At 51.2% G+C, this 27,303-nt stretch overlaps 1 protein-coding gene across 10 annotated transcripts in view; it reads right to left on the bottom strand.

Annotated features, from left to right (window-relative positions):
• Positions 1-27,303, bottom strand: part of syt1a (synaptotagmin Ia) — an 84,443-nt gene that overhangs the window by 18,782 nt on the left and 38,358 nt on the right. For 7 of the 10 annotated variants that reach the window (XM_078100490.1, XM_078100492.1, XM_078100487.1 and 4 more), the window contains 2 exons: positions 22,787-22,902; positions 3,325-3,509 (listed from right to left, as the gene is read on the bottom strand). In XM_078100490.1, the coding sequence (XP_077956616.1) occupies positions 3,325-3,499 (175 nt within the window). In that variant the 5' untranslated portion in view covers positions 3,500-3,509; positions 22,787-22,902. Of the gene's footprint in view, positions 1-3,324; positions 3,510-22,786; positions 23,328-27,303 lie in introns of those variants that run through there. The other 3 variants (XM_078100496.1, XM_078100491.1, XM_078100494.1) reach the window with 2 other exon arrangements.

Here is a 27,303-nt window from a genome sequence, read left to right as displayed (position 1 = left end):
TCAGCCGCGGTAATCGCTGCTCCTTGGTTCTACTCGGCCGTCTCTTAACGGAGAGGCATAACGGACAAATGAGACAGTTTGGCAGCGCGCTTTTAGAGTTGTTTCAGAGCTTAATAGCACCAGGTAGTGGGGAACATTTCAAAATAGGATCTTCTGTGATATTTCTTACTGTAACTTTGTCACGCGAAACAGGTGAAAACTGTATTTTTTTCTCTCTTATTGGAAAACTGGTGTGGCTCACACAAGGCCGACGTGCTCTCCAAAGAGGATTCAAAAGGAAGCAGTCTAGTCTAAAAAAGAAAACCAAAAAGAAAAGTACTTTACAGTCCATCACTCCGGGGGTTTTGCAGCCGCGGTTTCTCCTCCCGAGGGGGGGGGGAGAGGAGGAAAATCGATGCTTTGTTGACAAAATCAATAAGCACTCTCCTCCGAGGGGAAAAAAACTGTGAGCGATGCTCTGAAACAACTCACGGGTCTCCAGCCTCGGCCCGCGGCGGTGTGTGCTGATGGAGGAGACGCGGGGAGGTCCTCGTTTACGATGAGCTGCCCGCGACTGACAGCGCTTCCTTTAAGAACCCGAAACTATAACTGAGGATCGCCGGCGGTCAGCGGCGGCTTCCGGGCCTTGTGGTGGGATTAAACGTTGGATCATGCGGGTTCGCGGTGCAACTTTGCTTTGAAGGATACTGTTCACGTCGCGCTGCTCCAGTTTCCCTTAGAGGAAGCGAACGAGAATCACTTTATAGAAGAAGCTCTTTCAGCAGAGCTCACCTCGCCGGGTGGAATTCAGCCGGTTCGCCCGGCGCGTCCCTCATCGAGTGTGCGTCGCCCGGTAAAAGGCCCTTCTGTGCTCCTCGACTAAAGGAACCCGAGTCCCAAAAGGCAATAAAAGCCTCCTCTAATTAACCCCATTGTGTGAGCGTCTCCTCTTTAATGAGACAGAGAGAGAGAGGACGAACAGAGCGAAGGAGAGCGAGTATTGGCAGCACTTCAACTCCCAGCACTTATCTCTGGTTCCGCTGAGCGGCACGGCGAGGAAACTGGAGTTTCTGTAATTGGGGCGAGTGGTGGTTGGGGGGGTTGATGGAATCCACGTTGGCTGTTGCTCAACGGTGTACAGCACCTTTATATATATGAATATATTATTATGTAGCAGAGAAGCCTCAAAATTGCATTTGATCCACTGTCAATAAACCGCGTTCACTCCCGTCGACCCTGATGAGCACTAGTTTGCCACTAGATGCCACGAGGATGGATGCCAGCGCCGTAAGAAGCCCCTCTGCTCCATATCGCCGGTAATATAAAGCACTTTACGTGTGACGCAAAGCTTTCATGAAGAGTTTGCTGGATGCATTTAAGAGGGTACGCGTGCGTGTGTGTGTGTGTGTGTGTAAAATACTGCATCTGGGTTATATCCACTTGCAGCAGCCCACACTAATCCAATGTGACAGGACCCTGTTGCTCAATTAACCCTGACATTAAACCTCGTTATGCTCGTGACACGCTGCCCTTTGCCCGCTGCGCTTAAGCAAACACTGCGACTGCAGCGCGGGGCGCCTCACGAGCGTCTCTGTGGGACGCAAATCAAATCTGGTTCTCGGTGATTTGGTTCAGCTTTTTTTTCACCGGCTGAGACTCATCCGGCTCGGGTGCGACCGGCGCCGAAAGCGCGGGCGGCGAGTGGGCAGAAAGTTGGCCGGTTGCCGCGGCAGCTCCGCCGAGCCGGCGATGTAATCCGGCTTTTCACAAAGTCTAGTTGGGACGCGTTCGCGCTCGTGTTTTTCTTGTCTCCTTGTTTGTCTTTGAGTTTTAAGTTTTCCGTTGCAACCATCAGCTGTCCGACACTGGTGTCCACAGAGGTCACAAAGGTCAGTCCTGTAGGAACGAGCTTGGCTGCGTACGTGCAAACAATAAAAACTTAAGTGAGCTTTGATATTTCCTGGAGGCTGTCAATTAAAAAACGGACGGATTGCTCCACTGGTGGAAGAATGGATTTTTTTAATTAAACCTTTTTGAAGCTAATAGAATGTTTGTTAGTGCCTTTGGCCGGCGAAAAGCTTGGAGTCGCTGATAAAAAAAACCCCAACTAAATAATAAATTCTCCCGAAATGTCAAACCGCTGGTGTTATTGGGAGTAACGGAGGCGACGGTCACGGATCAAACAGCTTCTGTGCTCGGAGGTTAATTGTTATCGGGGAGTGAAGCTCTGGGTGTTTGAATAACGTACAAATCCAAGGCGCTGGTTTCCTCGCAGGAGCTTCGCTGCTGTAAAGTCTCCATGTGGTTTAGTGTGATTACAAAGTGAGGCCTCAGCGCGTGCCGACGTTCAGGAACTGTTAAGGCGGCTTTGTTGGAATTATTGGGCACTTTGTGCAAAACAATCATGTTGGGGGATTATAATTACCTTTCACTGCTTCTGTCTTCACTAATTTAAAACCCTGTGAAACGGACCGTTTTATGAGAAGCTCGTAGATACATTTTTTTTTAAAATAAGCCCTAATTGATTATTTTTTCTCGGGAAGCAAAGACGATGGTTTCTACGATGTAGAAACAGTAACACATTTAGGCTGTAACCTTTGATATAAAGAGAAGGACGTTCTTAATGTGGCAATGAAGACACCGTTTTGACTGAAAGACGGAAAAACTGCACTGAACATGATGATATAATGGAATCAGCCGCGCTCAATTTAGCAGCTTATCATGTCAAACACTTGACTTATTGTTGCCAGATGTTTATTCCCCACTTCAAGCGATACTTGAAGACAATTCCATTAAATACTTCTTTAAATCTGCTGTTGACTCCGGCAGCAGAACCAAACGCGTGGCGAGTCTTTAGCCTCCCGAGGTTCTTTGAAATTGTCGTCAAAGCGGAGGAACGCGGACGTCTTCCCGGTGTTTTGCGTCACGGCTACCCGAGAAAATCACGCCGGATGGATTGACAGGTTTCGGTATCACAGGCGGCGTGATTAAAGGCACGTCACGTGTTGTGGCGAGGCGCCCGAGCGACGCCGCTGGTGAAAAGGTGCAAACGGGCGCGTTTTCTCATGCGTTCGGAATGGACACTCTGGAAATATCAGATATCCGGCGATATCTCCTCTGTTTGTGCTGCGTGTTCTCAGTCAGTCCAGTTCTGATCAAAATAAACCCGTTCTCAGCTGTCACTCGGTTAACTTTCTGTTTTTCCTCTGATAAAAACCGGCGAGAGGAAGTGTGAAGTGGTTTGTTTGCCCACCTGTGAAAGATTAAATAAATAAGGAACCCAGAAGCTTCAAATCCTTTTTTCATCTGTTCAGATCACCAGAACGTTTCTGTGAACCTACTTACACGGGATTTTGTTCAGCTCGTTCATGAACTTGTCCTTGAGCTTGGAAAAGGCCTCGTCATTCTCGCCGGCGCCCCGGCCGGCCACGTTGGTGGTGTTGGAGCCGGCCGTGGAGGAGGAGGCGGTGGTGGGCTCGGGCGCCGCCGCCGCCAGCGCTTCCCTTCGACCCTCGGTCATTGCGGCGATGCTGGACCGAGAGACAGAGAGAGAGAGAGAGAGAGAGAGAACAAAACAAGGCGGGTTACAGGATTGACCGAGGAGAGGGCGGGGCCACCGGGGGGGGGGGGGGGCAGCTACCGGCTCAGCCCGGGTAAACATCAGCTGCGGCCCACAATCAATTGGCCGGCGCGCTGAATTGAGAACAAAGCTACTCACTCATTTCCCAAACTCGGGATTAGCATCACAGAGCCGAGATGAAATGAGTATTTATTCCTGAATCTCGGTGCAAATTCTGAAAACCAAACAAGTACAGTAAATAATGTGTCATCACTCCGTGCTCTCTGCACTCGACAGGTGTGTTTGCTCAGCATTCAGCTCCTTTGTGAAGGGAAAGGGGGAACAGGAGTGTGTGTGTGTGTGTGTGTGTGTGTTACTCATCATTACAGGTCGGTTGAGATATGAGACATTACTATGACACCAAAGACCAATCGGTGTGTGTTGGTTGTTGCACAAACACATGCGATGGAAGCACCAGGACAAAGAGGAGGAGGAACGCTGCAACTCGCTCGCTCCGTTTCCACCTCGGTAACAGTCGCTAGGCAGCGAAGCCACCGCGGCTCTCTGCTCAGTGATCAAAGTTCATTGTTTCTTAACTTAATGGATAATTGTTCGGCTGCTCCGCGTTGAAAGACGACATCAACAACGTGACGAGGAGACGATAGACTAATAAGCCGGTAAACGCTCTCCTTGTAGTCTCAACAACTGAGAGGAAAAATCCTCCCCTTAATCAAACAGGCTAAAGCACTATAAATGGACGCTATTCAGAATAATCAAGAGTATTTTCACCCCGAACCGATGCTCGCTGCTTCTCTGCATGAAGCAGAACTACGATATTCTGCACCGTAAGCTGCGACTTTAACACCTGGTTAACACGTATTCAGCGGCGTCTTTCTCTGTCGTCACAGTTCAACACTCGCGGCTGCTAAAATACTTTGATGGAGGCACAAAAGAAATGCATTCGAAAGCAGAGAACTTAGCTAATGAGAATTAAACGCCGTGTGAGGAAAACCTTCTGCCGCGGTGAGTAAAGCAGCCTCCGGTTAACTCGGGCCCTCTCAGCCGAACCTTTTGTTGCACGGACGCCTACGCATATCCCCCCCTCCCCCCCTCCTCCCCCTCCGGCGCGGTTTCCCTTTGAAAAGCTACAAGGTCAGTGTGGGGGCTGAGCCATTGAGAGGCGATGACAGAGATACGAGGACGTTGAGGGAGCACAATGGCGCCGCGCAGAGAGCACGTGGGAGGCTTCCTCTGTAGGAGTAGAATTGATCAGGCTGTGACGGGCAGGTGGGGGGTGAAAAGGGGGGGGGGGATTCACTCAATACGTCTACAGTTTAAGAAAGAGGAAAGAGCTCGACAAGCCAGTTTGAGATGAAGGATGAATTCCAACTAAGGAGAAAAACCTGGTTTCATGTCGTCAACCTTCAGTCTCTCCTCCCTCTAACTGGGTCACAGCTCGCTCGCCCTCCACCTCCTTCCATCTCCCCCCGCCTCCCTTCCTCGTCAATGGACTCCTCTCTTCCTGATCTGGGCACTTATTGACGTCCCTGATTGAGAGCTCACCCGGGGACAGAGGAGGGTTCTTGGGGGAGATCGCGTGCCGCCCCACTGGGCGTGCGGCGAAGTGATGGAGCTGCTGGAGGAAGTCGCCCAGGACCAACGCTTAAGATGTGGTCTGTCAGTGAGGACAGCAGGACACAACGGGGGCCTTTTAGCCGCGTTATTGTTCTTTGTTTTATACCATTTAATCACCAAGTAATTCGTAAAATTAAACCCATTTCATGAGGAATTATCTCCTAATAAAAACAAAATGGCGTGACAGTTGTTATGTGGCAACCTGATTCTAACCGATTTATTACCCCAACGCATTGCAGACAGTACGATTATTCGCTTATGATCTCCAAGATTGTTAAATCATCACGTTTTAGCCTGAAGGATCAAACAGAAACGTGTTTAAAACAATCAATTACAGCACATTTTAAACACACGTAAGGGAAATAGCCTGTATCTAATGGAGAGCTCAGCTCGGGATGATAAAATAAGAAGAGAAATAAAGATTAACGGAAACGGTCACGAAGCAGCTCTCAAATCATTGAACCACATTTCAAGTTTGGTTAATTGTTCCTGTCAATGACGGGAAAATAAAGCAAAATGTACCAAAATGAGTGAGCAAAATGAGTTGAAGCGGAAAAGGACACCTCGCCATTCAGCGGCTGACGTCGAGGACTAATTCAGAGATAGCGGCCAATTCAAAGGGGCTCGTTGTGGGTTTATTTTGCATTTTAAACAGGAGGAGACTAATAAAGGCGTAATTTCTTTCGTAAAGAATACGGGTCGAAGGCAGCGCAGGACTCACAAACGCTGCCGTAGTGCCAAGATCGATAGTCCGGATCAATGGGGAAGTGCTTTGATTAAACAGGCAAACAGAGACTCTTCTCTCGAGTCTTTAGCGAAGGCAGGAGGCAGGAATAAGTGCACGCGTTGGGTTTGAAACCAGAACCAGCGGCCCACATTCTCGTGGTAACAGTTCGACGCTAATGAAGTCGCATTATGTGCAATCCGCCGCTTTTATTTAGAGACGTTAAGCCATTCGATGGGGGAAATCGTGGGAATTGCTGAAGTCAAACACCGATGTTCATCGCAGGGACGTTTTTGGTTTCTTAAGGGGACGCGGACGGGGTAATTACAATAACTGACACCGAGTAAACGAGGCAAATTAAAGCTTGTGATTGCATCCATAATAAAGTGCTGCATCAAACAATTAACACTATTTAAGTAAGTCCATGCTTTTAATGACCCTTCCGTTATCCAACCGTTGTTTATGTGATCTCTGTTGAATGAACGCGGTGCTTTTGAGGAATTTCAGTTTCATGGCAGTAATGGTGAACAGTGTAACGCTGTATGGACATTTCAGAAAGAGACAAACAACAGCTTTTGGATCTCAATCTTTTCACTGGTGTATTATACAATATTATACAACCACAAAAATCCCCAAACGTCGATCCATTAGTCCCTGCCGGGGAACGAGGGAAAAATAAAAACTCCATCTCGTGAAGCCAACGTCAAATATCAAACCAATTCGCCCCAATAATTGTCCAAGAAGAAGCTCTGAAGTGTAATAACTTTGTTAAAGTGGCGAGGAGGACACGAGTTAGTGAACTGGCACGTTAATTACCGGCTGTCAATCAAGTCTTCGCCGCAGCCCGCCGGACAAACACTGGCGACGGGGCAGTATTTCCATCTTCTTTGAATGTAATGAGTCAGGGAAGTGATTTTTGAGCTGAGCCGCCTGCAGAGAACAGAGATAAGAGGAGGAGGAGGAGGGGGGAGGAGGGGGGGGGAGGAAGGGGGGGACCCCCCGTGGCCCCTTGTCCAGTGCAGCCTCTTTACTCACCTGAAGCCAATCTCAGGGGTGTAATGGAACTGGAAAAAGTTATTACCCTCGCTTTGCGGCAAAGGGCATGACAGCTCTATTAAGCCAGTGCACAAAGATTCCCCCATTTTCAATTACTGCTAAAAAAAGCCCCCCAACCCCAAACACCCTGTTGTCGGCCTCAGAGACGGACTCACGCGCCTAAAATCTCAGCAGCTCCTCTCATCTCCTCTTGCTTCTCGTACGGGGAAGGTCCAACACACTCCATGAGCTGCAGGAGGACACGACACGCCTGTTTGTGTGACCGACACCGCAGAGAGGATGGAGCTGGGAGGATGGAGCAGAGAGGATGGAGCTGGGAGGATGGAGGAGGGAGGATGGAGCTGGGAGGATGGAGCAGGGAGGATGGAGCAGAGAGGATGGAGGAGGGAGGATGGAGCTGGGAGGATGGAGCAGGGAGGATGGAGCTGGGAGGATGGGGAGGATAGAGCAGGGAGATGGAGCAGAGAGGATGGAGCAGAGAGGGTGGGGAAGATGGAGCAGAGAGCATGGAGAGGGGAGGATGGAGCAGAGAGGATGGAGCAGAGAGGATGGAGAGGGGAGGATCGAGCAGAGAGGGTGGGGAGGATGAAGCAGAGAGCATGGAGCAGAGAGGATGGAGCAGAGAGGATGGGTAGCAGAGAGGATGGGGAGGATGGAGCAGAGAGGATGGGGAGGATGGAGCAGAGAGGATGGGTAGCAGAGAGGATGGGTAGGATAGAGCAGAGAGGATGGAGCAGAGAGGATGGGAGGATGGAGCAGAGAGGATGGGGAGGATGGAGAGGGGAGGATGGGTAGCAGAGAGGATGGAGCAGAGAGGGTGGAGAGGATGGAGCAGAGAGGGTGGACCAGAGAGGATGGGGAGGATGGGTAGCAGAGAGGATGGGGAGGATAGAGCAGAGAGGATGGAGCAGAGAGGATGGGGAGGATGGGTAGCAGAGAGGATGGAGCAGAGAGGGTGGAGCAGAGAGGATGGAGCAGAGAGGATGGAGCAGAGAGGATGGAGAGGATGGAGCAGAGAGGGTGGAGCAGAGAGGGTGGAGCAGAGAGGATGGAGCAGATAGGATGGAGCAGAGAGGGTGGAGAGGATGGAGCAGAGAGGGTGGAGCAGAGAGGATGGAGCAGGGAGGATGGGGAAGAGAAACCCAATGAGGTCGTCCATGCAGATGTTGAGTCTTGCATTTCAGCGACTATTGTTGACTTCACAGGAGAAAATAAAGGTTTCTCTTCACTTCTTTATAGAGGATTGTTTTGTTTTTTAGACTAAATCACATGATGATGATGATGATGATGATGACGATGATATTGTTGCGTGCTTAGTTGGCCCCCGAGGCAGGCGGGGGCTGCAGGGAGGTAGTCGAGGACCAGGCCCGCTGCAGCGGGGCCCGGGGAGGCCTGTCTGTTGGAATCAGGCTGATGTGGGGGTTAGGTGGTGGAGGGGGGGGGCTGGTAGGTGAGTCATACAGACAAAAGGGAGGCTGGTAGCTCGACCACTTCCTGAACTCAAAACACGTTTACATCCGATCGTAATTCAGAGTGACACGGATCGGAGGGCTTTACCTGCAGCAACATGGAAGAAATGGCCTCGCAGCTTGGATTTTGTTTAGCTTCCCCCCTTCAGATGATTCCTCTTCTTCTTGTTTCCGCCCACTCCTTCACGCCTCCCGCCGCAGACACCGCCGCTGACACGGTTTAATAATCCGGGAAGGGAATTCTTGCGTGGAGTTTTAAAAAGGCAGCGTCCCGTTTTAGAATACTAGGGGGTGATTGTCACCTCAAGTGGCGGTCTTCGTATTTCAAAACAACTCTTCTGCTCGCCAGCGCCAGCGAAGCGACGGAAGCGGTAAATGTTTTTGGGCGATCTGGACCCGTTTCCACCGAGAGGAAGACATCTGCTGGTGGTTGTGAGGCGGCTTGTTGTTTCCTTCGCTTGCGGGTGACGGAAGCGTTCTCAAACAGGCACGTTCTCCGCCGCCGCCGCCGCCGCCGCCGTGCACGTTCTCAAAACAGACGGACCTTTCGAGTGCTCCTCCCAGGCGCTCGGCAGCTGACCTTTTCCTTCGGTGTGCGAGTGCAGTGATGGCGGCTCAATGGGGGAGACGCCGTGCACCCGGCGACGCATCTCGTATGTGGCGTGCGTCGCATGTAAAAAGTGGTTCAAAATGGTGGCAGTTTAAGAAGAGGCCTCGCTCATCCGAATGCCCGTTTCAGCAGCGGCCCGAAACAGGCCACAAACACCAGACCTCCGCAATCGCATCGACACCCAGATTAGTGGTCCGATTTCACGGGATATCTTTTTTTTTTTTTTTAAACGCAGGCGATCACACGTACACACAGATGTGTCAGGCACCTGATCACGCGGAGGTGCGATGCGAGCGCGCGATCGGGAGGTGACAGCCTGCGCGCGTGTTCCAATGGCGCCTGCGCCTTGATGTCCACAAGTGCGTCCATCAGAAAAGCGGCCTATTTACGTCCCATTAACGCTCACGCCCACGCACTTCGTTTGAGGAGCGGCTGGCTCATTTATTGTCACAGACCAGTTTTCTTTCCCGGCGGCGCGGAGCGAGGAAATCGAGCATCAGCAGCACCTGATGAATATCCAGTGAACAGTTTGACCTTTTTCGTAGAGGCGGCGAAAAATAAAAGATGCTATCGTTCTTCCGTCATTGAACTGGAGTGAGCTATCAGACGGGATCTTACTGGCACCGTCACTTAACACAACAGCCTCCCTAAATCATACTCCACGGTGCCATGTGGAGTGAGACTGAACCCACCGGCAGTGGTGGCAGCTTGATAGATAACATTGTGAGGGTGACATTGAAATAAAAACTGGCGTTTGTGAGCAAACAATCTTTCAGCTTATCCTTTGCCATCAGGCATCCAGCACGCGCTCCGACTCCCTCATTTGCATGCCGGCGTTATCGGCGTGACCCCGGGGCGGAGGAAAGCTCGGTCAGGGTCACGACATCTCGTCCTCGTGACCCAGATGAGGGACGCGCGGCACGGTAGCGGGGACGCTGGCTGTTAGCGAGGGAAACCTCGATACCATCGAAGAGAATTCTGTTCCCGTGAGCGCCGGGGGGTCCGCGGATCGGGATCAGACGCGGCGATATCCCGACAGCCCGCCAAATAGGGCTGAAATTGCTCTTGATGCCGCCGTCTGCTGTGCGGTGGAGAGCCGGCGCTGTACGATGGATGTTTGGCGGCGCGCAGAGGGTCAGGATCGGACAAGATGCTCGCCGCCTCCATGCTCACAGACGAGTCCTTCTCAGTTGGACCTGTGCAGCACAGTTTACGGCTGGTGGCCCCCGGAGTATTTTCTAAATTACTAGTTATGATTTGGGATATCAAATGTCAAAATTTAAATGTTTTAATTGCTCGTTTTGGTGAAACCAATTCACTGCGTTACAGCAGACATGAAACGGACGGATTCTGACATTTCAAGAGACCAAACTTTGAGCGTTTGACATTTTTTGCTGATTAATTAACTATCAAAAAAATGCTGTTTGTCAATTTCCAAGGATTTCACATTCAAAAGTCTTGGCAAAAGTCTTGGCTTGGCATCTACAACCCCCCCCGATATGCATCGGCATGACTTCCAATCAGACAACATCCAAAATGTCCTCTTGTTATCTTTTCATCCTCTCACACACGGCTGTGAATGTGACCGCCGGAACGTAACCAGTTAATCCTCGAATCCAAGCGGACGTTCATGCCACAAACTCCCTGAACTCGCACCGGAGGAATTGTGTTCACGGCAGTGCGAAGGGGCGGACGCTCCGGCGAGCTCCGGGTCGGCCTGCGGCGGCGGGAGCTGCCCGTGGTGCTGATGAGGCGCGGCGTACTTAGCTGCTAAAGGATAATTAGAACTAATGGGAGAAATAAAACAGACTGGAACTAAGTGACCACTTTATTTGTTCTGGCCAACATTAAACGTCACACAGCGAGGTGTGGTTAAATGTGCTGAAATAATAACGGCTAATACATTTTCTCTCTTAACTCGCCTTTTGTGCTCACAAATTAGCATCATACACAATTATCTATGTTATCCGCTAGGTAGCGTAGCCCTCAGGCAAAAAACGAATCATCCACACGCTCCTTCAATATACTTCTTCACCGTCTATTTGTTTGGCCGGCCCCGTTTGGAAGGGATTCCTGGACACAGTGAAGGGAGAATAGAAGGGGAACGTCTCAGCTGTTGTGATGTATTTGTCGGCTCTGCCAGCTCGGTCACACAAGGCCTGAGATTATCGCTGCCTCCGGAGGAGCTCTGCCTCCCAATTTGTAAGTATAAGTAAACTCCAATCTGCGCAACTTTGCAGAGAACTGCATCTGACACGCCACCCTGTCAAAGTGGATCAGGCCCAGGACCAAACCCCCCCCCCCCTCCATACACGTCCAATTTCACTGCACGTCTTAATTCCAAGTGGGCTGTTGAAATCTCTGCATAAAGCTCTCTGTCACGGCTTCTCGTGAGTCACAGCCTTCTGACTTCACCGATCCCCCATTTATAGCCGCTACATCAACACTTCTTTTTTCTCTCCCCTCCTTCTCACAGAAGAACGAGCGTGGATTCAAATGAGAGGTTTTGCTCATTGAGATGCAGCGCAAAAGCTTCCACAGATGACTGTGACTAAAGCTATGAGATGACTAACAGATGCTGCAAACACTTGAGCCTTTCGTCTACATTTTTGAACAGAATAATCAACCACAATGTCAAAGTTAAGTCGATGTTGATTACGGGGAAAATCGACAATGGGGCAGAAAATCACAAATCAAATATCATTTCTCCAGGGTTGCAAAATCATTATTTTTATGCTCTGAATCAAAACCAACGATTACTTTTAGCACCGCCTTAAAAAGGCATAATGCGTGACCGATACGTGCTCTAGTTTCAGCTCTAATAAGCGATGGGAATGAAAGGACGTCTCCTCAGAAGGTGGAAAGCTCCTTTAAGGTGTGTCTCCGATTGATTCCAGTTGGATTTAACAGCTCACTGATTGGGGTGTTTGGCCGGGAGAAGATGGTGCCCCCTGAGGGAGATAAACAGCGCTGCAGACACAGAGTGACAGCGCTGGAGGAGCATTATGGGGGAGGGAGGGGGGAGAAAGTGGAAGAAGAAAGAGCTGCCTTTTTTCCCCGTGTCAGTCTCGTGTTCAGGTCAGATCACTCGGGGCTGACACTGGACTTGTACTGAGGTCCGGGAACTGGCCCGGTCGGCGAAACATGCCTCCGAGAGCAATTAGGAGGCCAATTACTTTCTCCTTGTAGCGGATGGCGTGTCAGGCCTCGCCAGCTCCAGTGTGCGAAACCCTTCCTGACATCCGTCCCCGGCAACAGCCGACGCTCCTCGTTTCACAGACGGCCAGCGGGAAAAAAGACCCCACGAAAACAACAACACAAAGAGGAAATGGGCGTTTGTTTTTTCAGTAATGCAGATGTTAGTAAAAGCAGGACTTGGGCATTTCAATTGAATTAACTACACATGCAGACAGTTTGTGCAGCTGTGATCATTCTTAATAAAGAGAGACGGTTTGGCGCCGGCTTAATGCCCCGCTCGGCGTCCGCTGGGCACCGGCAAACTGTTGAGTCATCCAATCGCGGCTCCGATCCGATCGGACGGAGGGGAGGCCGCCGGGGGCCAAACTCCGGAGGGGGGGGCCCGAGCGGAGGTCAAAGCACACAGGAGCAGGCTGTCCTTGACGGGGACGGAGCGCTATTGGGTATTTGGTGCTTCCGTCGTGGTCTCTTGAGTCTAAAGAGGGTTCCCAGCGGTCTGGTCCGGGCCCTCACTGCCGCTTGCTGTCGCACGCCGCTGCGCCGATCGACTTCCACCACGACAGCTCGTCCCGCTCGAGTTCCTTTGGCATCACGCCGTCTCTCGCCCTCATGCATTTTGTGTGTTTCATGTTGCCGTCGTTTCGCTTCTGCTGGATTTCTCCGTCTATAAACCTCTGGGGATTCTACGCTCCATGCTGACGTGTCCGGACTCGCCGGGGACGACAAACAAATCACGCTTGTTACCTCAGATCTCCCTCTGGTTGGACCCGAGCCTGCTCCACCAGCGGGGCCCAGACCCCTGTGAGCTCGGGCTCGGGCCTCCCCTACTTTGCCCCCTGTGACCTTGGAGTGAGGTGCCCCGCCCCCAAAAGAACAGGGAGCCGGGCACGCAAACAGCCCATTACCATCCAAAATAAGGGCGCTATCCAGAAACCTCTCCGCTCGACCATCTTCTTTCATTTTATCCTCTCAGGGAGGGGGGGGGGCCTCGCTCCCCGTGCAATCTGGCCAAAGAGGGAGAGACCAGAGTACATGAATAAAAGCCCGGGTTCGCTCCAGGCAGAACTGAAATTGGTCTATTACGGAGCTCCATTTGAGATCCGTGTGGGCAAGGCCAAGCACGGGGCCCTTTTCCCTTTTTTCTTCTTACTTTCCTTTGTGGTTTGGCTTGTATATGTTGGGAGGAAATATTGTGACCTTCAGGCATGAATCACGTCTATCCGTTGAATGAGTAGAGAATTAACGCTTGCATTCAGCTGCGGATCTGTTACATAGCTCTAATAATATAAACGATGTCCAAACGCGACCATGTCGGACAATTTCTCTTTAATCACTTTTATTCCCATTCAGTTCAATATCTTAAGTAGAAAATAGGAATAGGCGAGAGCGCGATTAGCTAAATTGAAGATGTGAAATTGCTGCATTCAGTTCTGACTAGACGTGATTATAGAGATGGATCACCTCTTATTTCAGGCAAAAAGAATCGTTTACTGAACCACACGCTTTGCAGATGCTGGATAAAAGCAATGTTGTTTCTTTTTCGGTTTTTTATTTTACACTCACTAAAAAAAAATTTGGCCAGAATGCCAAATCAGAGACATCAAACGACCTTCAGACAAGTGGACTAAAGGGGGAATAAATGCTCGCTTTGAGTCATTGAGTAAAAGAGTTTCCACTGATTTAAAGGAGCGTATAATCAGGCAGCATTGTGGCTGGAGGGGGGGGGGGGGGAGACCTTCTCCTGCGCGACCATTAGACAACGTGGCCCGGTTCAATGTGGAAACCAGCATTCGACAAGCCACGAGAAGTGTGTGTGTGTGTGTGTGTGTGTGTGTGAAGGGTGTTCTGCCGTTTCTCTGCTCTCACCTCCAGAGTGACCTTCAGGAGAAAGAGCAGAGCGAGGTGGAGGTCGAGCCCTCAGCAGACATCGTTCTCCATAACGACCCGTCGAGGTAAACACAATTAATCACGATTACCGAGGAGCCGCCGCTCGGCACTAGTCGGATAAACAGGTGATTTATCAGCCATTGATATATTTGACCGAAGTGGGTCAGACTGCTGCAAACACAGAAAACCACAAAAAGATCACTGGACGGACACGTTGCAAAAAGGGCAGCTTGGCGTCCTCCTATGACTCGGTTTAAGACACCCACCCCCATGTTTATTGTCTTCAGCCATCTGCGGCTGGTAACCCTCGACTGAACAAGCTGCTCCGTTATCCCACGAGAGGGTGCGCCGCTGAGGGGCGACCCACGGAACACGGGGGGCGAGAAGGAGTCCACTCGGGTCCGCGAGCAGCGAGGCGAACCGCCGAAAAACGGAATCTGATCTTTGGGATTTCATCACCAGGGGGGGGGGGGAGATACGGGAGCCGAGCCGAGGGATCAATCTTATAAAAGGGGAACACCCGAGAGGGGAGCAGCGTCAGCGGGTCGCTTCCGTTCGATTGTGCTCGCTTGACATTTGATGGAATTCGTCGGTGTTCGGGAAAGAAATGACAACCGCTTTGTCTCCGTTAAAAGAGCCGAGACGCGGCGGCTCTCGCGTCGGCTCTGAGAAACACAAAAAGAAAATCTCGTCTGACGGCACTCGACTGCACAGCCGGCCGGGGGGGGGGGGGGGGGGGGTGCAAAAGGGTTGCCATCACTGAGGCCGTAGCCTCCCTGCAGCATGAACATCTACACACGCGAGCTGCATGTGCATCTACACACGCGAGCTGCATGTGCGTCTTTGAGAACATGCATACCGGAAGAGGAAAGGACAATATAATATACGGGTGAATACATGTATTTAAATAACTGCGGTAACTACAAACTCGTAAGCTTCCACCCACTTCTGTTAAAGGCAATTCATGTTATCGTGTATTTCAAGAAATTCAATATATTAAAGGTCACTGTAAACGTTGTAAACTACCAAATTTGAGTCAGTCAATCCGGGCGGTTCCAGCCGGAGCTTAACGATCTCCTCGAAGGCATCGGCGAGATATCACGATGACGAGATGGGAGCGGACGGACAGCCGGACGGCAGAAGAGCTGACGGCAGCGTGGAGGCGTAAAAATACATATACGGTCATCACACACTCGTTCAAGAGATGTCACCTTGCACCGCGAGCGTCCACACAACCTCAAGCGCAACACAACTGGTTTTAAAAATATTTTTCAACCTGTTATATCTTGACTTTTTTACGTCTATTCCTATTTAATCCACTCAAAGCATCCTCCATTTCCCTCCAGGTGTCAACCTCCCCATACAGATGTGTGTGTGTGTGAGAGATTGAGAGGCGGTCCTAGTCTGACCTTAAAAGTCCAGACCGATCAGGCAACGAGAAAACAAACTGCCGCCACGACTCCGTCCGCCGTCAGGTGTTGACGACCTGCGTGAACATCGGGTGAGACGCGCGGCTCAACCGGAGGGTCAAAAGCTGGCGTGAATAATCGCTCGGCGGGTTTGGATCTGCGTTATGAACATGACGGGCCGAGGTCGTTCCCTGGATGTCTGGAGGACCGAGGGATTGGAACGGTGGGACGAGGTCACGTGACACATCACGAGGCGCTCGGCCCTGATTTTACCCGGGTCATTTCATTTGATTTCATTTTTTACTTTTACCTCGTGAAATTTAACTAGTATTAATTCAAAAACACAAACACGTTTTCAACAAGAGAGCAACAACGGAGTAACTGTGTTAAAGGGCGAGCTTATTTCGTATGACTGACACAAATGTGATTGGACCGGTGGCATCAGTCACGCCACTGAGGTCCGCCGTCGGGAATCAGGCGTGATGGTTTGTGATTGGACACTGAAGCGTATCGGGGCTCATTGGTCCAGACGGGTCTCAGCGGCGAGGTCAACGCGATGCAAACCTCGCCCTCAGAATCGAGTCGAGATCGATTGGCTGACGGAACTCGAGGGCGGCGGCTTCAACCTGGACCGCCGGCGTCGAGCGTTGCCGCTCACACGGCGAGTTGTGGCGATCTGCAGGCGGATCCCGTCTTTCCACCCCGCTAACGTCCCCCCCTAGGGAGGACATTGTGTACCCGGCCTATCGCTACTGTCTGTGCTATGGCGACACACACACACGCACACACTGTGAACCGGAGAGGGAGTGCTGCCCTCCAGGCAGACTAACTTCATTACGGGGAAACAGATGAGCGTCTGGCACGGCGTGGCGTTGCACTCAGAGCGCCGCCGCCGCCTCTCGGCCCCCGACTGTGGCTCCGATGGAGCCGCTCGCCGCGGCTGACGTGATCCCGTTCTGAATGGTCCTCTTTGGTAATCAGGCCGTTTGTCTCGCGCGAAGGAGGCGAGGGGGGGGGGGGGGGGTCTATTACAGTTGTCATACTCTGAGCTGGAGATAAATGTGAGGGCCGAGTGGAAAGGATTAATGCACTCAAGCTTTTCTCTTCTCAGCTGCAGTTTGAGGAAGAAAAAAAATAACTGAAAAATCAAAACTCAGCGTCTGGAAACAAAAAAGGGTGCAATTAAAACCGAAGAATTGAAAGCAGATGTCTGTTATTCTGTAACTTATTGAAATTTTGGATAACAAAGCTCTTGGAAAAATACAATCAAGCGCTTGTCGTATTTTTGCTCTTTTTGTGGAGAAATCTTTATATCGTCTAATTAAATAAAGGCATAAAAAGCCCCCAGAAGAGTGTATTGTGTGTGCTGTGCACACAAAACCACGCAAGAAATGTGTCCTGAATACCTCGCTGCAGTACTAGTTGTAATGAGACCCACCGGGGTCCGACCTCGGGGGGGGGGGGGGGGGCAGAGGGGGGGCTTTTCTCCCCTCGCCAGTCTGTCGTCACTCAAATTCCTCTTCTTTTTTTTTTCTCCTCTCCGCGTGATATCATTTTTCTCGGATCGGGCAGGAATGAGTGTTTTCACAGCTATAGTGGGAATCCGATTATCATACAGGGATCACAGTCGTCATGGAAACCGAGGACGGCGCATGGTGTTGAGCCACCCCTTACACATCCTAGAACATTGGGAATTAGTGTGAAAATTCAGCTCCCTTACAAAAAAAGAAGCAAAAAAAAAAAAGACGTGACTCTCGTGTCTGGTATGAGACGCGTCCTCCAGCACCGGGCCGTGTTTGGGTTTTACAGCCTGCCCGTGTGACGTGCAACCTGTTCCTTTGGAAGAAAACACCCTCACATGGTGCAATGCATATCTTTACACGAGGCATCGTGCGTCTCTCGTTGAAGGCGGCGCTGTTTTTAAGAGTTATAACAGTGTCTCTGAGGTACTATGAATACATTTCTGCAGGAGAAATGTGGATACAATTTAAATCCTGATAAGTTTCTTGTCTTTCCTGCAGGATCCTGACCCCAAACACGTGGGACGGATCCCCTTTTCCACCCATTGATGCCACACGTTTCCTCATAGGAGAGACTCTGCTTGCAAAATTAGTGACATCCCCGTGAGAAAAAGCGATTTCCATATATCTATACTCGGGACGTATATTTATACACGCATACAGAACACCCACGCTGCAAGGTCAGGCTCCCTCCTCGGTGCCAGTCGGCCTCACCGGAGCGTGGCGCCGGGCCGGAGTGATTGACGGGCCGCAGGAGAAAAGGCAGGCGGCGGGGGGGGCGCAGAAGGAAGTGCACATGGACAGACGCTGATGTGACTGGTGCGTTCAGGGGAGGGAACACAGTCGGCTCTCAAGGCGCCTTTGAGCTCACTAAAAGCTCTTAAACCTTCAGCGGGTGAACACGCAGAGTACGACGTGACGCCCCGTTTTGTTTCCAGTCCCACGAGCCGCCGTTAACGCTGACCTTGATTGATGAAAGTCTATTAAAACTAGAAAACGCCGATATGCAACAGTGATTTCTGAATACGGAGTCTGGATGGCAATATTTTTCTTCCTGTCATCAAATCCCTCAAAGAGCCCGAATCCAACCTCGCGTTCGTCAGACTCCTTTTGACTTTCCGCGCCCGTCTGTTGCTCTCAGTCTGAACCCGGCTCTGTCCTTCAGATGATATCTTTCAAAAGCAATCACAAAGATACAGATTTATATTTGGTAAAAAAGGCTCAGTAGTTCCCGACAACAGCCGGGCCTTTTTTCCTACTCCAAAAAGAGTCAATGGCCTTTGATGGGGTCTATTTTCAGAGGTTTAATGCACATTTGGTGCTTTAGAAAGTATTCCGGCAGCAGGAAGGGGGACGTGGGACGGAAAATAAGTTGATTGCGATGAAGGACGAGGAATCACGTCACGCAGTCATCATTTAGTCCATCAAATGTCCAATCCAAGAACCCCAAACACATGGATCTTTTATTTATAGTCACACAAAACAAAAGGGAGACGTCACGTTTTAGAATGTGGAACCAGCCAACTCCATTCATTCTCTATCCGCATCTCTCGTCTCTCGGTGCATCCTGGGTAATTTGTGCGAGGTTATTAGAAATGACAGCATCGCAGAGCAGAGGGAAGAAGAGAGAGCGAGACTTCTCTTGATCTACGTGGAGGATCCGTCTGTTTAGGAAAGATAACTTATATCATTTCCACTCTGCGACTCCCGTCTCAACGTTCCTTTCTTTTGCTTTCTCGAGCCGGTGAAGAGACGTCAGAGGCTGTTCCACGCCGCTCACCGGCGGCGTTCACGCCACGGTAGTTTTTGGGCAACAGACTGAAGTGGAGCAGCGGTTTGGCTCCAAATTTCCAGGGACAACTCGTTCCCTCTGACAAAAAAAAAAAATCAAGTCACGACTTTTGGCAGCGACGGGAGGAAGAATGCACGATTCGCCGGTTTAATCACAGTGACCTCGCGCGTCGCCGCATCTACACCCGGCCGGAAAAAAAGACGGTAAAGAAGCGGAGAAAGAAACCGGTGCAAAGTAAGTTAAGGGGAAATGCACCGTGTGCAACTCTTCACCGAGGGAATGCTGGGTAAATGCGCCCGTGCACGGTTGCCGCGGCGGTGGGCCGCGCGAGGGGGCGAGCAGTAATGGTCTCCGTTGTGTCACCCACGGGGGGGACCCGGTGCCATCTGATAATGGACTCCCAAGTGGACATCTGAGATTAGCGATTAGCCTCCGTTTAGCGCGGGCCGCGCTCCTCCGGGGCATCAAAGGACAAGGATCAAAGAGTTTGGAGAAAATTACAGATTTTGAAGATAACCTTCTGGCTCTTTCCTTCCCGCGACAGCCTTTAGCGTGATTGATCCTTTAATTGCAGGAGAGCGGGGCGGCCACAGAGAGACGGCCACTCCGCTGACCCTGGGAAATGGAAAAATGGAAGCGCTGGGAATCCACAAAGCACAAAAACAAAGAGTGTGTTTCCTCCTCGTGGTTTCGTTGGATGGCAAATAAAGGCGTGAGGAGAAGGTGGTTAAAAGGCTGTAAACAGATACAGAGTTTATCTAATTTTCAGTAATTTACATAATGTAACTGAATTCATTTCTATAATCAGATCTGTTTTGGTTGTGTGAGGAAACTATTCGGTTCAACTAGTCAGAAATGTCATGTTCATATTTATACATTCAATTGAGGGTCCACTCAGGTGCATGCAAACACATTTTCACATAACTCATTGAGAAGAATTGGTCATACGAGTCATTGTACCAGCTGTACGTACTAAAGTGGTAATATTCCATTTGCTGCCTTCTTTTAAGATCTTCTTTTATAATCAAAATCTGCACTTTGCTCTGATTGTATTAAAAAATTCATGCTCTTTTCTGATTATCTTCTGTCTGATCCGGGAAACTCCACTGATTTAAGCCCCGGTGGGGTCAGAGGGCCGACGCTTTTCCATCACAGGAAAGCTGACGAACATCAATCCAGGTGTCTCGAAGCGAGACATCTCACATTTCATATTTCATATTTCACATTTCATATTTCACATCCACGACACAGTTCTAAAAAAACAATAAGGCACAAAGCCTCAACTACTGAAAAACCAGAAGGTTGTTGCTATGAAATAATGCAACAATGCAACTATGCAACAATTAAATATGTTTAAGGTGTGCTACTCTCAGGTTTACTTTTACCTTTGCCCCCCCCCCCCCCCTCCTGGAATAAAGACCTCTGGTGAACGTGCAGTTTGTCCTCGCTCCAACCTCGTGCCCAACGCCGTCCTCCGTCTATATGATTGATAACTGAGGGAATTTATTGGGATTGGGTCTCAGACTAAAGACATAAGGACGTCTCGGAGACGGCTCGGTTGTTTTTTTATGCCGCTGACAGTTGACGGAGGGCAAAGGGGCGGAGACTAAACGCACGGACGCCTCCCGGTTCGAGAGGGCGTCTCGCCTTGTTTGCCTCCCTTTACCAGGCCGAGTTATTAACGCACCAGCAGAAAAAACACTTAACTCATGCCCATTTAATTATGCTAATGCGAACATATACAATTGACCCGGCTTAGTTATTAGCCGTCTCAATTAGGGGACACGCGTGTGGAGGGTTCAGGACGAGAGATGGAGGGGGGGCTTGTTTGCAGTCTAGTGGTGATAACAGAAGCCTTGAGCTGTTTCTGTCAGCGGGCTGGAGACCCTCTGCGCGAGGAGGAGGCACCAAATCAATGTCATGAGGAGCGCGCCTCTGCAGATCTGCATGGACGTGAGAGATGAGACTCTTTCTGACTTCTCCTAACGTTCTGAGAGGCTGCAGCCGGCATTTCCCCCGTGAGCGGCGTTACCAAAGATCAGAGAGCGGCCGTCCGACCGACGGACCACCCTCCTGAGCGTTAACCTTTTATCGCACGCAAGATGGAAGTCGTTCATGAAAGCGTGATTTTGGAAAGCTTTGCACGTACGCCGGAGGTAGAACCGTAAACCGGCGAGGGCACGACCGACTCATATACGCTGCCTGTCAGAACGCTGTGCGGTGGGGAGTAAAGCCCGTTGCTATGGGAGTGCTGGTCCGCCTCGCGAGGCGCTGTCCCTGGTCCTGAATCTGAGAGTCCACGGAGGAAAAAACAAAGAGGATTTGGGTCGCTGGCTGGGTTTCCGGGAGGAGCAGATTGGACTCCGTCTCTCTGAAAGAGTCTCGGCAGGCGGGAGGAGGGGGGGGGGGGCAAGAGGGGCTCCACGCCCCGTCAGCTTCAGAGCTGTCACATGTGACAGCGTCATCCACAAAGGGATGGGGGGGCCTGAATAAATCCCTCAGATGGGTATAACGCACGAGACGGGAAGGCGCTGGGTGTGTTTGCAGGAGAATGATCCCGCTGATGATTGTTGATTATTGATATATTAAAAAAAAGGAGAGGCGTGGCCTATTTCATCAATCAGAAGCACCTCTACCTGCGGCCTGCGTTTCAACATCCAGTCCAACTCCCTTGTGAAAGGGCGTGCGACGGGATGCCGCTCACCCGAGGCCAGCCTCCCTCTCGGGATCCTGGCTTTCCCCCGGAGCAGAAAAGGCCGGCCAATCAGAGCGGGCCAGGCGGTGAGTCAGGGAAGGAGCCGCCCGCCGCTCCGGGCAGGAAAACTGTAGCGTCCGCGCGGGCGAGAGAGCGATCCGGTCCGGAGCCTCGCTCACAGATCTAATGTCAGAGGTCACACTTCCGTGCTGCAACGTGCCCGAGAGCAGCCGTCTGTTTTCTAAATGTCGCCTTCCCTCAATAAGGAAGCAAACACCCGCTGTGACACTGCAAGGTTGTGTCAAGGTCGCCGCGCTGCCGGGATCCAGATCCAGCCGTGAGCGCCGTTCGAGGCGCCGTTCGAGGCCCAGAGACGCTCGTTAACTGTTGATGCGGCGGCTGTCAATAGCCTGTTGAACGCCCTCCCCGACAACGCCGGCGGGCGCAAAACCTCACGGGCTAAAAGGATGCAAGTGTTTGTTTTGAAAGAGATGTGGAGGTGTATGTGAGGGGCGAGCGGAGCGGTCGGGTCCGCCGTGGCGACGTGCGAATCCTTTTTTTCCTTTGTCAATGGAATCCATCAGACGGGGGTTTCTCTCACGACACAACAAAAAAAAAAAAATAGAATAGTGCAAATTGTATTAAGAGGGAGAAGCTTTTGTTCAGCCTGTGGCTTTGTTTGTTGGTCATAATGGAAGGGTTGGAAGGAGGGGGGGGGGGCACGACTGGTTTCGGTCAGTCCGGCTCTGGGATAATGGGAGCGGAGCGAGTGCAGAAGACAGAAAGCAGGGATTTGATTACAGTGTCACGTCCCCCACAAAGGACAACATATATGTACATACTACTGTCATCGCCGCGAGGGGACAGCTGTCTCCTCGTACTATGATGAACCCCCCCCCCCGACAGTCTGCTTACCCCCGCCTCTCACTCCTGCACAAAACCCCAACGACGATCACAAAAACAAAGTATGTGTGTGGAGACGTAAATGGAACTGTGCCGAAAAACAGAGAAAAGTCAGTCTTTTTTTCTTGAAAAATAAGAATAAAAATGTTCACTGTCATGAATCGGACTGCGGTCCAAAAAGACGCTACACCTCCTCCTCTCCCTTTGGCACACACACACACACACGGACGCACATTCACACATCAATGCATGTTCTCTGCGTTCCGACCGGGCACGACTCTATTGGTTCTGAAACATAAGCGGGCAACAACCACGTTGCCTTTCCAAGTCTCTTGTTGTGTTCCTCTTACCTGGCAGCACGCTGTCCCCGGGTCCTCTTCACGCCGCTCTCACAATCTCACAATCCCCGGCAGGGGAAAGAGGGAGAAAGTTGTGGGTTCGCCGAGGGGACCTCGATGTGGCACCTCTTTGAGGAGAAAGAAAAAAGAAAAAAAAAAACTAAGACAGGCTGGAATACAAAAAGGAAAAAAGAGACGTCCTCTTTTTCTCGCAGAGCGGCTCAGGAAGCGATCGCTCACTCAGCTCCTCAAGCTCGCTGCTCCCTCTCCGTCTCTCTCCCTCCCTCTCACTCCATATCTCTCTCTCTCTCTCTCTCTCTCTCTGTCCGTGACACTCGCCTCGTCTCTTCCCTCCCACCTGATCCAGCCCCCTCCCCCGACTTCTCTCGCTCTCCCTCGCCTGCTCCTCTTCCCGCAGACAAAATGCACTCAAAGCACAAACACACACGCGCCGCTCTCTAATTCCGCCGCTGTGAGGACCAGCGAGGGGGTTGAAGGTACCATGAGAGTTTCATTTCCACACACCGACAAACTTCTTTCTCCTTTCTCCTGTGAGGGCGAAAGCGCGTCCTCTCCCCCCCCGCCTCCCTCCCTCCTCCGGTCCCCACCCCGTCCCTCCTCCGGTCCCGCCCCCCCCCCCGCCGCTGCGTTAAGACGCCGCTCACGACCCTCACGCCCCGCCGGCAGCGTGTGAAGGGCGTCCAACGCAGGCGGTGCTTTGTTGGCGTGAGATGCTGAGGTAGTTGGTCGGAGCTTGAAGGGTCTTTATCTTTATCCATTAAGCTCAAACCAACTCCCATTACAACAGATTTAATAAATAGTGATGGGACGTAATGCGTTGACTTATTTTGTGTCGACTCTGTAAATGTCTCGGCGCGGGAGACGCACGCGACTTCTTCCAGGGAGCTGAAATAAATGAGTCGGGAAGATTTAGTCGAGAAGACGTCTGACATGATATTTAAACCTTTTCCGTTGCAAAAGCCTCACAAAAAAGACCCGGATGTGTTTCATGTGAAAGTTTGTCCTCTCTGCTTTCTGCCCCCCCCTCCCCTCCCAGGCACACAATCATGTCCTTGACGGGTCATCTCGCATCCAATCGATCCCCTCCTCGGGAAAACCTTGGACTTACCTTCCAAGAGTTTGCTTGTTTTGTCTGAGGATTAATTGTGAGGCGCGTTAAAGGTCGGCCGGCGCTGCAATAAATCTCCCTCCTCCGCTCGCCTGGAGAACAGGAGGCCTGCGACACTGTAACATGCGCCGCGTGAGCAGATGTTACTCTACGCGGCGCACATGTGTCTGCCGCCCCCCACCCCCGCCCCCCACCCCCGTCCCGCAAACACACACTCACATGTGCATTTAAAGCTAACAGACATCTAGCTGGCACAAAGCAAACAGGGAGTCCGTGTTAATGATTACCAACTAACACGCGGCCCGGACGCCACGCAGCTCGCTCCTCTGTGTGTGTGTGTGTGTGTGTGTGTGTGTGTGTCTGACGTGGTCGGTCCAGATTTGTGGCCCACGTTCTTGTGCTTCCACCTCAATGAGCAGGAGAAGAAGTTGCTCCAGACCCCCCTTCCCACCCCACTGGCCCCCCAGCTGGTTAAACACACGTCCCAGCTCTGCAGAAGACATCCGCTATCACAGCTACAGCCGGGGAACCGTTCCCCTCCACCCTGGTAAGGCGGCACATAATAGTTTTGTCACTATCGTCAACTATTTCTCTGAGAAGAATATAAGAACATATTGTATTTATTTTCAGGTGACACATAGGCAGTTAAGTATGTCTAATGAACGGGATCTCGGATGTTCTTCCCAATGTGGACGACGACGAGCCCTAAACGTGCACCTCTTATCTGTCTGTGTGGATAAGAACTGCATGAAAAGAGAAAAACATCCTCGGCTGGAAAGAATATTTCCTCAATAAAAGGGCAACCTCAAGAGTACAGCACATCTCAGAATCCAGAATCCACCAAACTTTATTTGGTATCTCTGGTGTTGTGGAGGACATACATGCTGGTTTGGCTTTACCTCACATGTAAACGAAGTACCTCAAAAAGGGCCACAGAGATGTTTGATGGGAATGTGATGATTACAGAAAAAATACTGACAGTTCAACATTGGGGATCAAGTCGACGAACGTCACACGAGCATTTGTATTTGAACCAGAGTGGAACCCCTGCTGAGTCTCTACGCTGGGAGCCATTAAACGGAACAGAGGAGCCTTTATAGCCCTTCAGAGGTGAACCTTTATGGAGCGAAGGAGGTGGAAGAAGGACGACGGATCAACAGGGCGAGAGAGCGGAACGAAAAGGGCAAAACCGCATTTAGAGGAAAAAAGGCGGCGGAATAAAAGGGAGTTGGGTGAACAAAGAGGACAATTTCCTAAATGTCAGGAGCATTTGAATGGTCACCTACACTAAGAAAAAGGAAGGGAAGCGTTTGAAACTCTTCTATACAACTAAAGAAACCACTGAGCACCTTGCTCATGCCTTCAAATATTAACATTTAGAATTGAATAATAACAGTGTACACCAAAAAAGAAGCTGTTGTTGCAAATGCTAAAAGATCATTGACGAGCCTGCAGACTATCAGGCTCCTGCAAACATGCTGCACACGAACGGCCGGCACGATTGTCTAGAATAGGAAGTGTTGTGTGAGGAGGATTTTTCGTGTGGAGCACTTATTGTCGGCGAGATATATTCCTGCCTTTTCTTTGGAATTGGGTTGTAAAATATTCCAACTTCAATTGGTTAAAGTTGTATTGCTTGGGCCAACCCAGGGTCTCCAGCGCTAATTCCCTCTAAGACAGAGACATGCACTTCCAAACGGAGGAAAGCATCCCTAATTACAGCTGATGCTCTCATTTAATCTCGCGCTCTCTCTCCACTGCCGGCAGGAAGCTGCCGCGAATCACTTACAGCTCTATCGCTGGATAAGTGGCTCTTCGAATATGGAGCTATTCAGAGAAGCCTTTTCAATGCACACAGGTGCCGCTTTCAGCTTCTCTCGCTCTCGCGCGCGCTGCGGATACTGTGCGCGAGCCGCCGCACACAGATGGACACACAAACACCCTCGGTGGCGCTCGGCGGCGGCGGCGGCGGTGATGTCGCGCAGGTGTCTCCGGCTGGTCGCCCCTACAGCTCCGTCTTAGCCTCTTAAATGTGGCATGTCTGTTCCTCCACCAGCCAATCCCTGACTTTGTGTGTCTGCCGTTGGATGCACGGCTGCATTGGTGGCAGGAAACGCAAAGAGTCACATGGTTCTGGTAGTGGTACCCGACAGTGAGCAGTAAGGAAGTAAGAAGCAAAAATTGCCACGTGATTGAGCTCATTCATCCGTTTAACACTTACAATACAAACATAAACCATCAGTCCAGATGTTCTCCGGAGAGAGTCCCTCATCCTGTGTCTCCTTCTCTTTGCACACCCGTCACCAGAGGTCACGTCTCGTCCATCCCTCGCCGCGGGTAATTGCGACAGAGACGAGTGGCCCTTTTGACACGAGGGTCCCCTCGACTCGCGCAAACCAGCAGGGGGGGGAAGCAACGTGCGAGGGATTCAGTGGGACTGACGACCAGAAGCGACGCTCACAGTGTGGAGACAACGCGGCGGAACACGGAGTGGGGGGCACCAAGGAGCAGCTCTGTTGTTGTTGTTGTTGTTGTTGTTGCTGCTGTTGTTTTGGGAGGGCCGCGGTTCGGCGGCGGGACGGAGGACTCGGCGCCGCCCGTCGTGGGGGATTAGTGGGGATTTGGAGAGCGGTAATCGCCATCATTGCCCGCGGAGGCTGTGGTAATTAAGCAACCCCCTCAGCAATCAACCACATACGGGAAGACGCGTGTAAGAGTAGATTCATTGGTGGAGTGAGAAGGGAGGTTGGAGGCCTCACGTTCACTGCACATAAGGAAAAAAAAAGAAGGGCAAAAGGTGTTATAAGCAAATCCTCCCCTGAAACAGCCTTCCGGCGGCATTACGGGCGTCTCGGTGCCACTGGAGATAAGTTAGGGATCGCTATTTCAAATTGATTCTCTTCTTCGGGCCATGTGACGGTCACCCTTCATCATGTGGCATCCCGATGGATCCGCTGCTGCAGCGGGGAGATTACTTCCCGGTGCTGCACCGCTGGTCCGCCGAGGAGGAACCAACGCGCACACTCCACCGAATGGAATCCTGCGGCAACACAGAGCCCACGTCCCGACACCCGGCTTATCCGCCGCTTCCAACCTCTTCCTATCTCTCGCTGGTCGTGACGAACCTCCATCTTTGAACCCGATCGCCGCTTTGGTCTAAAAAGGAACCCGCTGCGGCGGCGGCGGCAAAGTGCTTAAACCTGCTTCCGTGGCAGTTCCCCCGACCGCCTGGGTTTCCTGGACGCTAACCCGGTGCCAAATGGTCGACTTGACGAAAAGCGGCGTGCAACTATAATAGAAATAAGAAAAATCTCTGTCCCTCAGTCCTTTAACTTGGTGGTCCAAACTGTCTTTTTCTCCCTGCAAGCACCTGGTTTAGTGGGGGGGGGGGGGGGCAATA

This window comes from Gasterosteus aculeatus, chromosome 4, assembly GCF_964276395.1.
Source record: "Gasterosteus aculeatus chromosome 4, fGasAcu3.hap1.1, whole genome shotgun sequence".
NCBI classification, from domain to species: domain Eukaryota; kingdom Metazoa; phylum Chordata; class Actinopteri; order Perciformes; family Gasterosteidae; genus Gasterosteus; species Gasterosteus aculeatus.
This window is presented reverse-complemented; position numbering and strand designations above follow the sequence as displayed.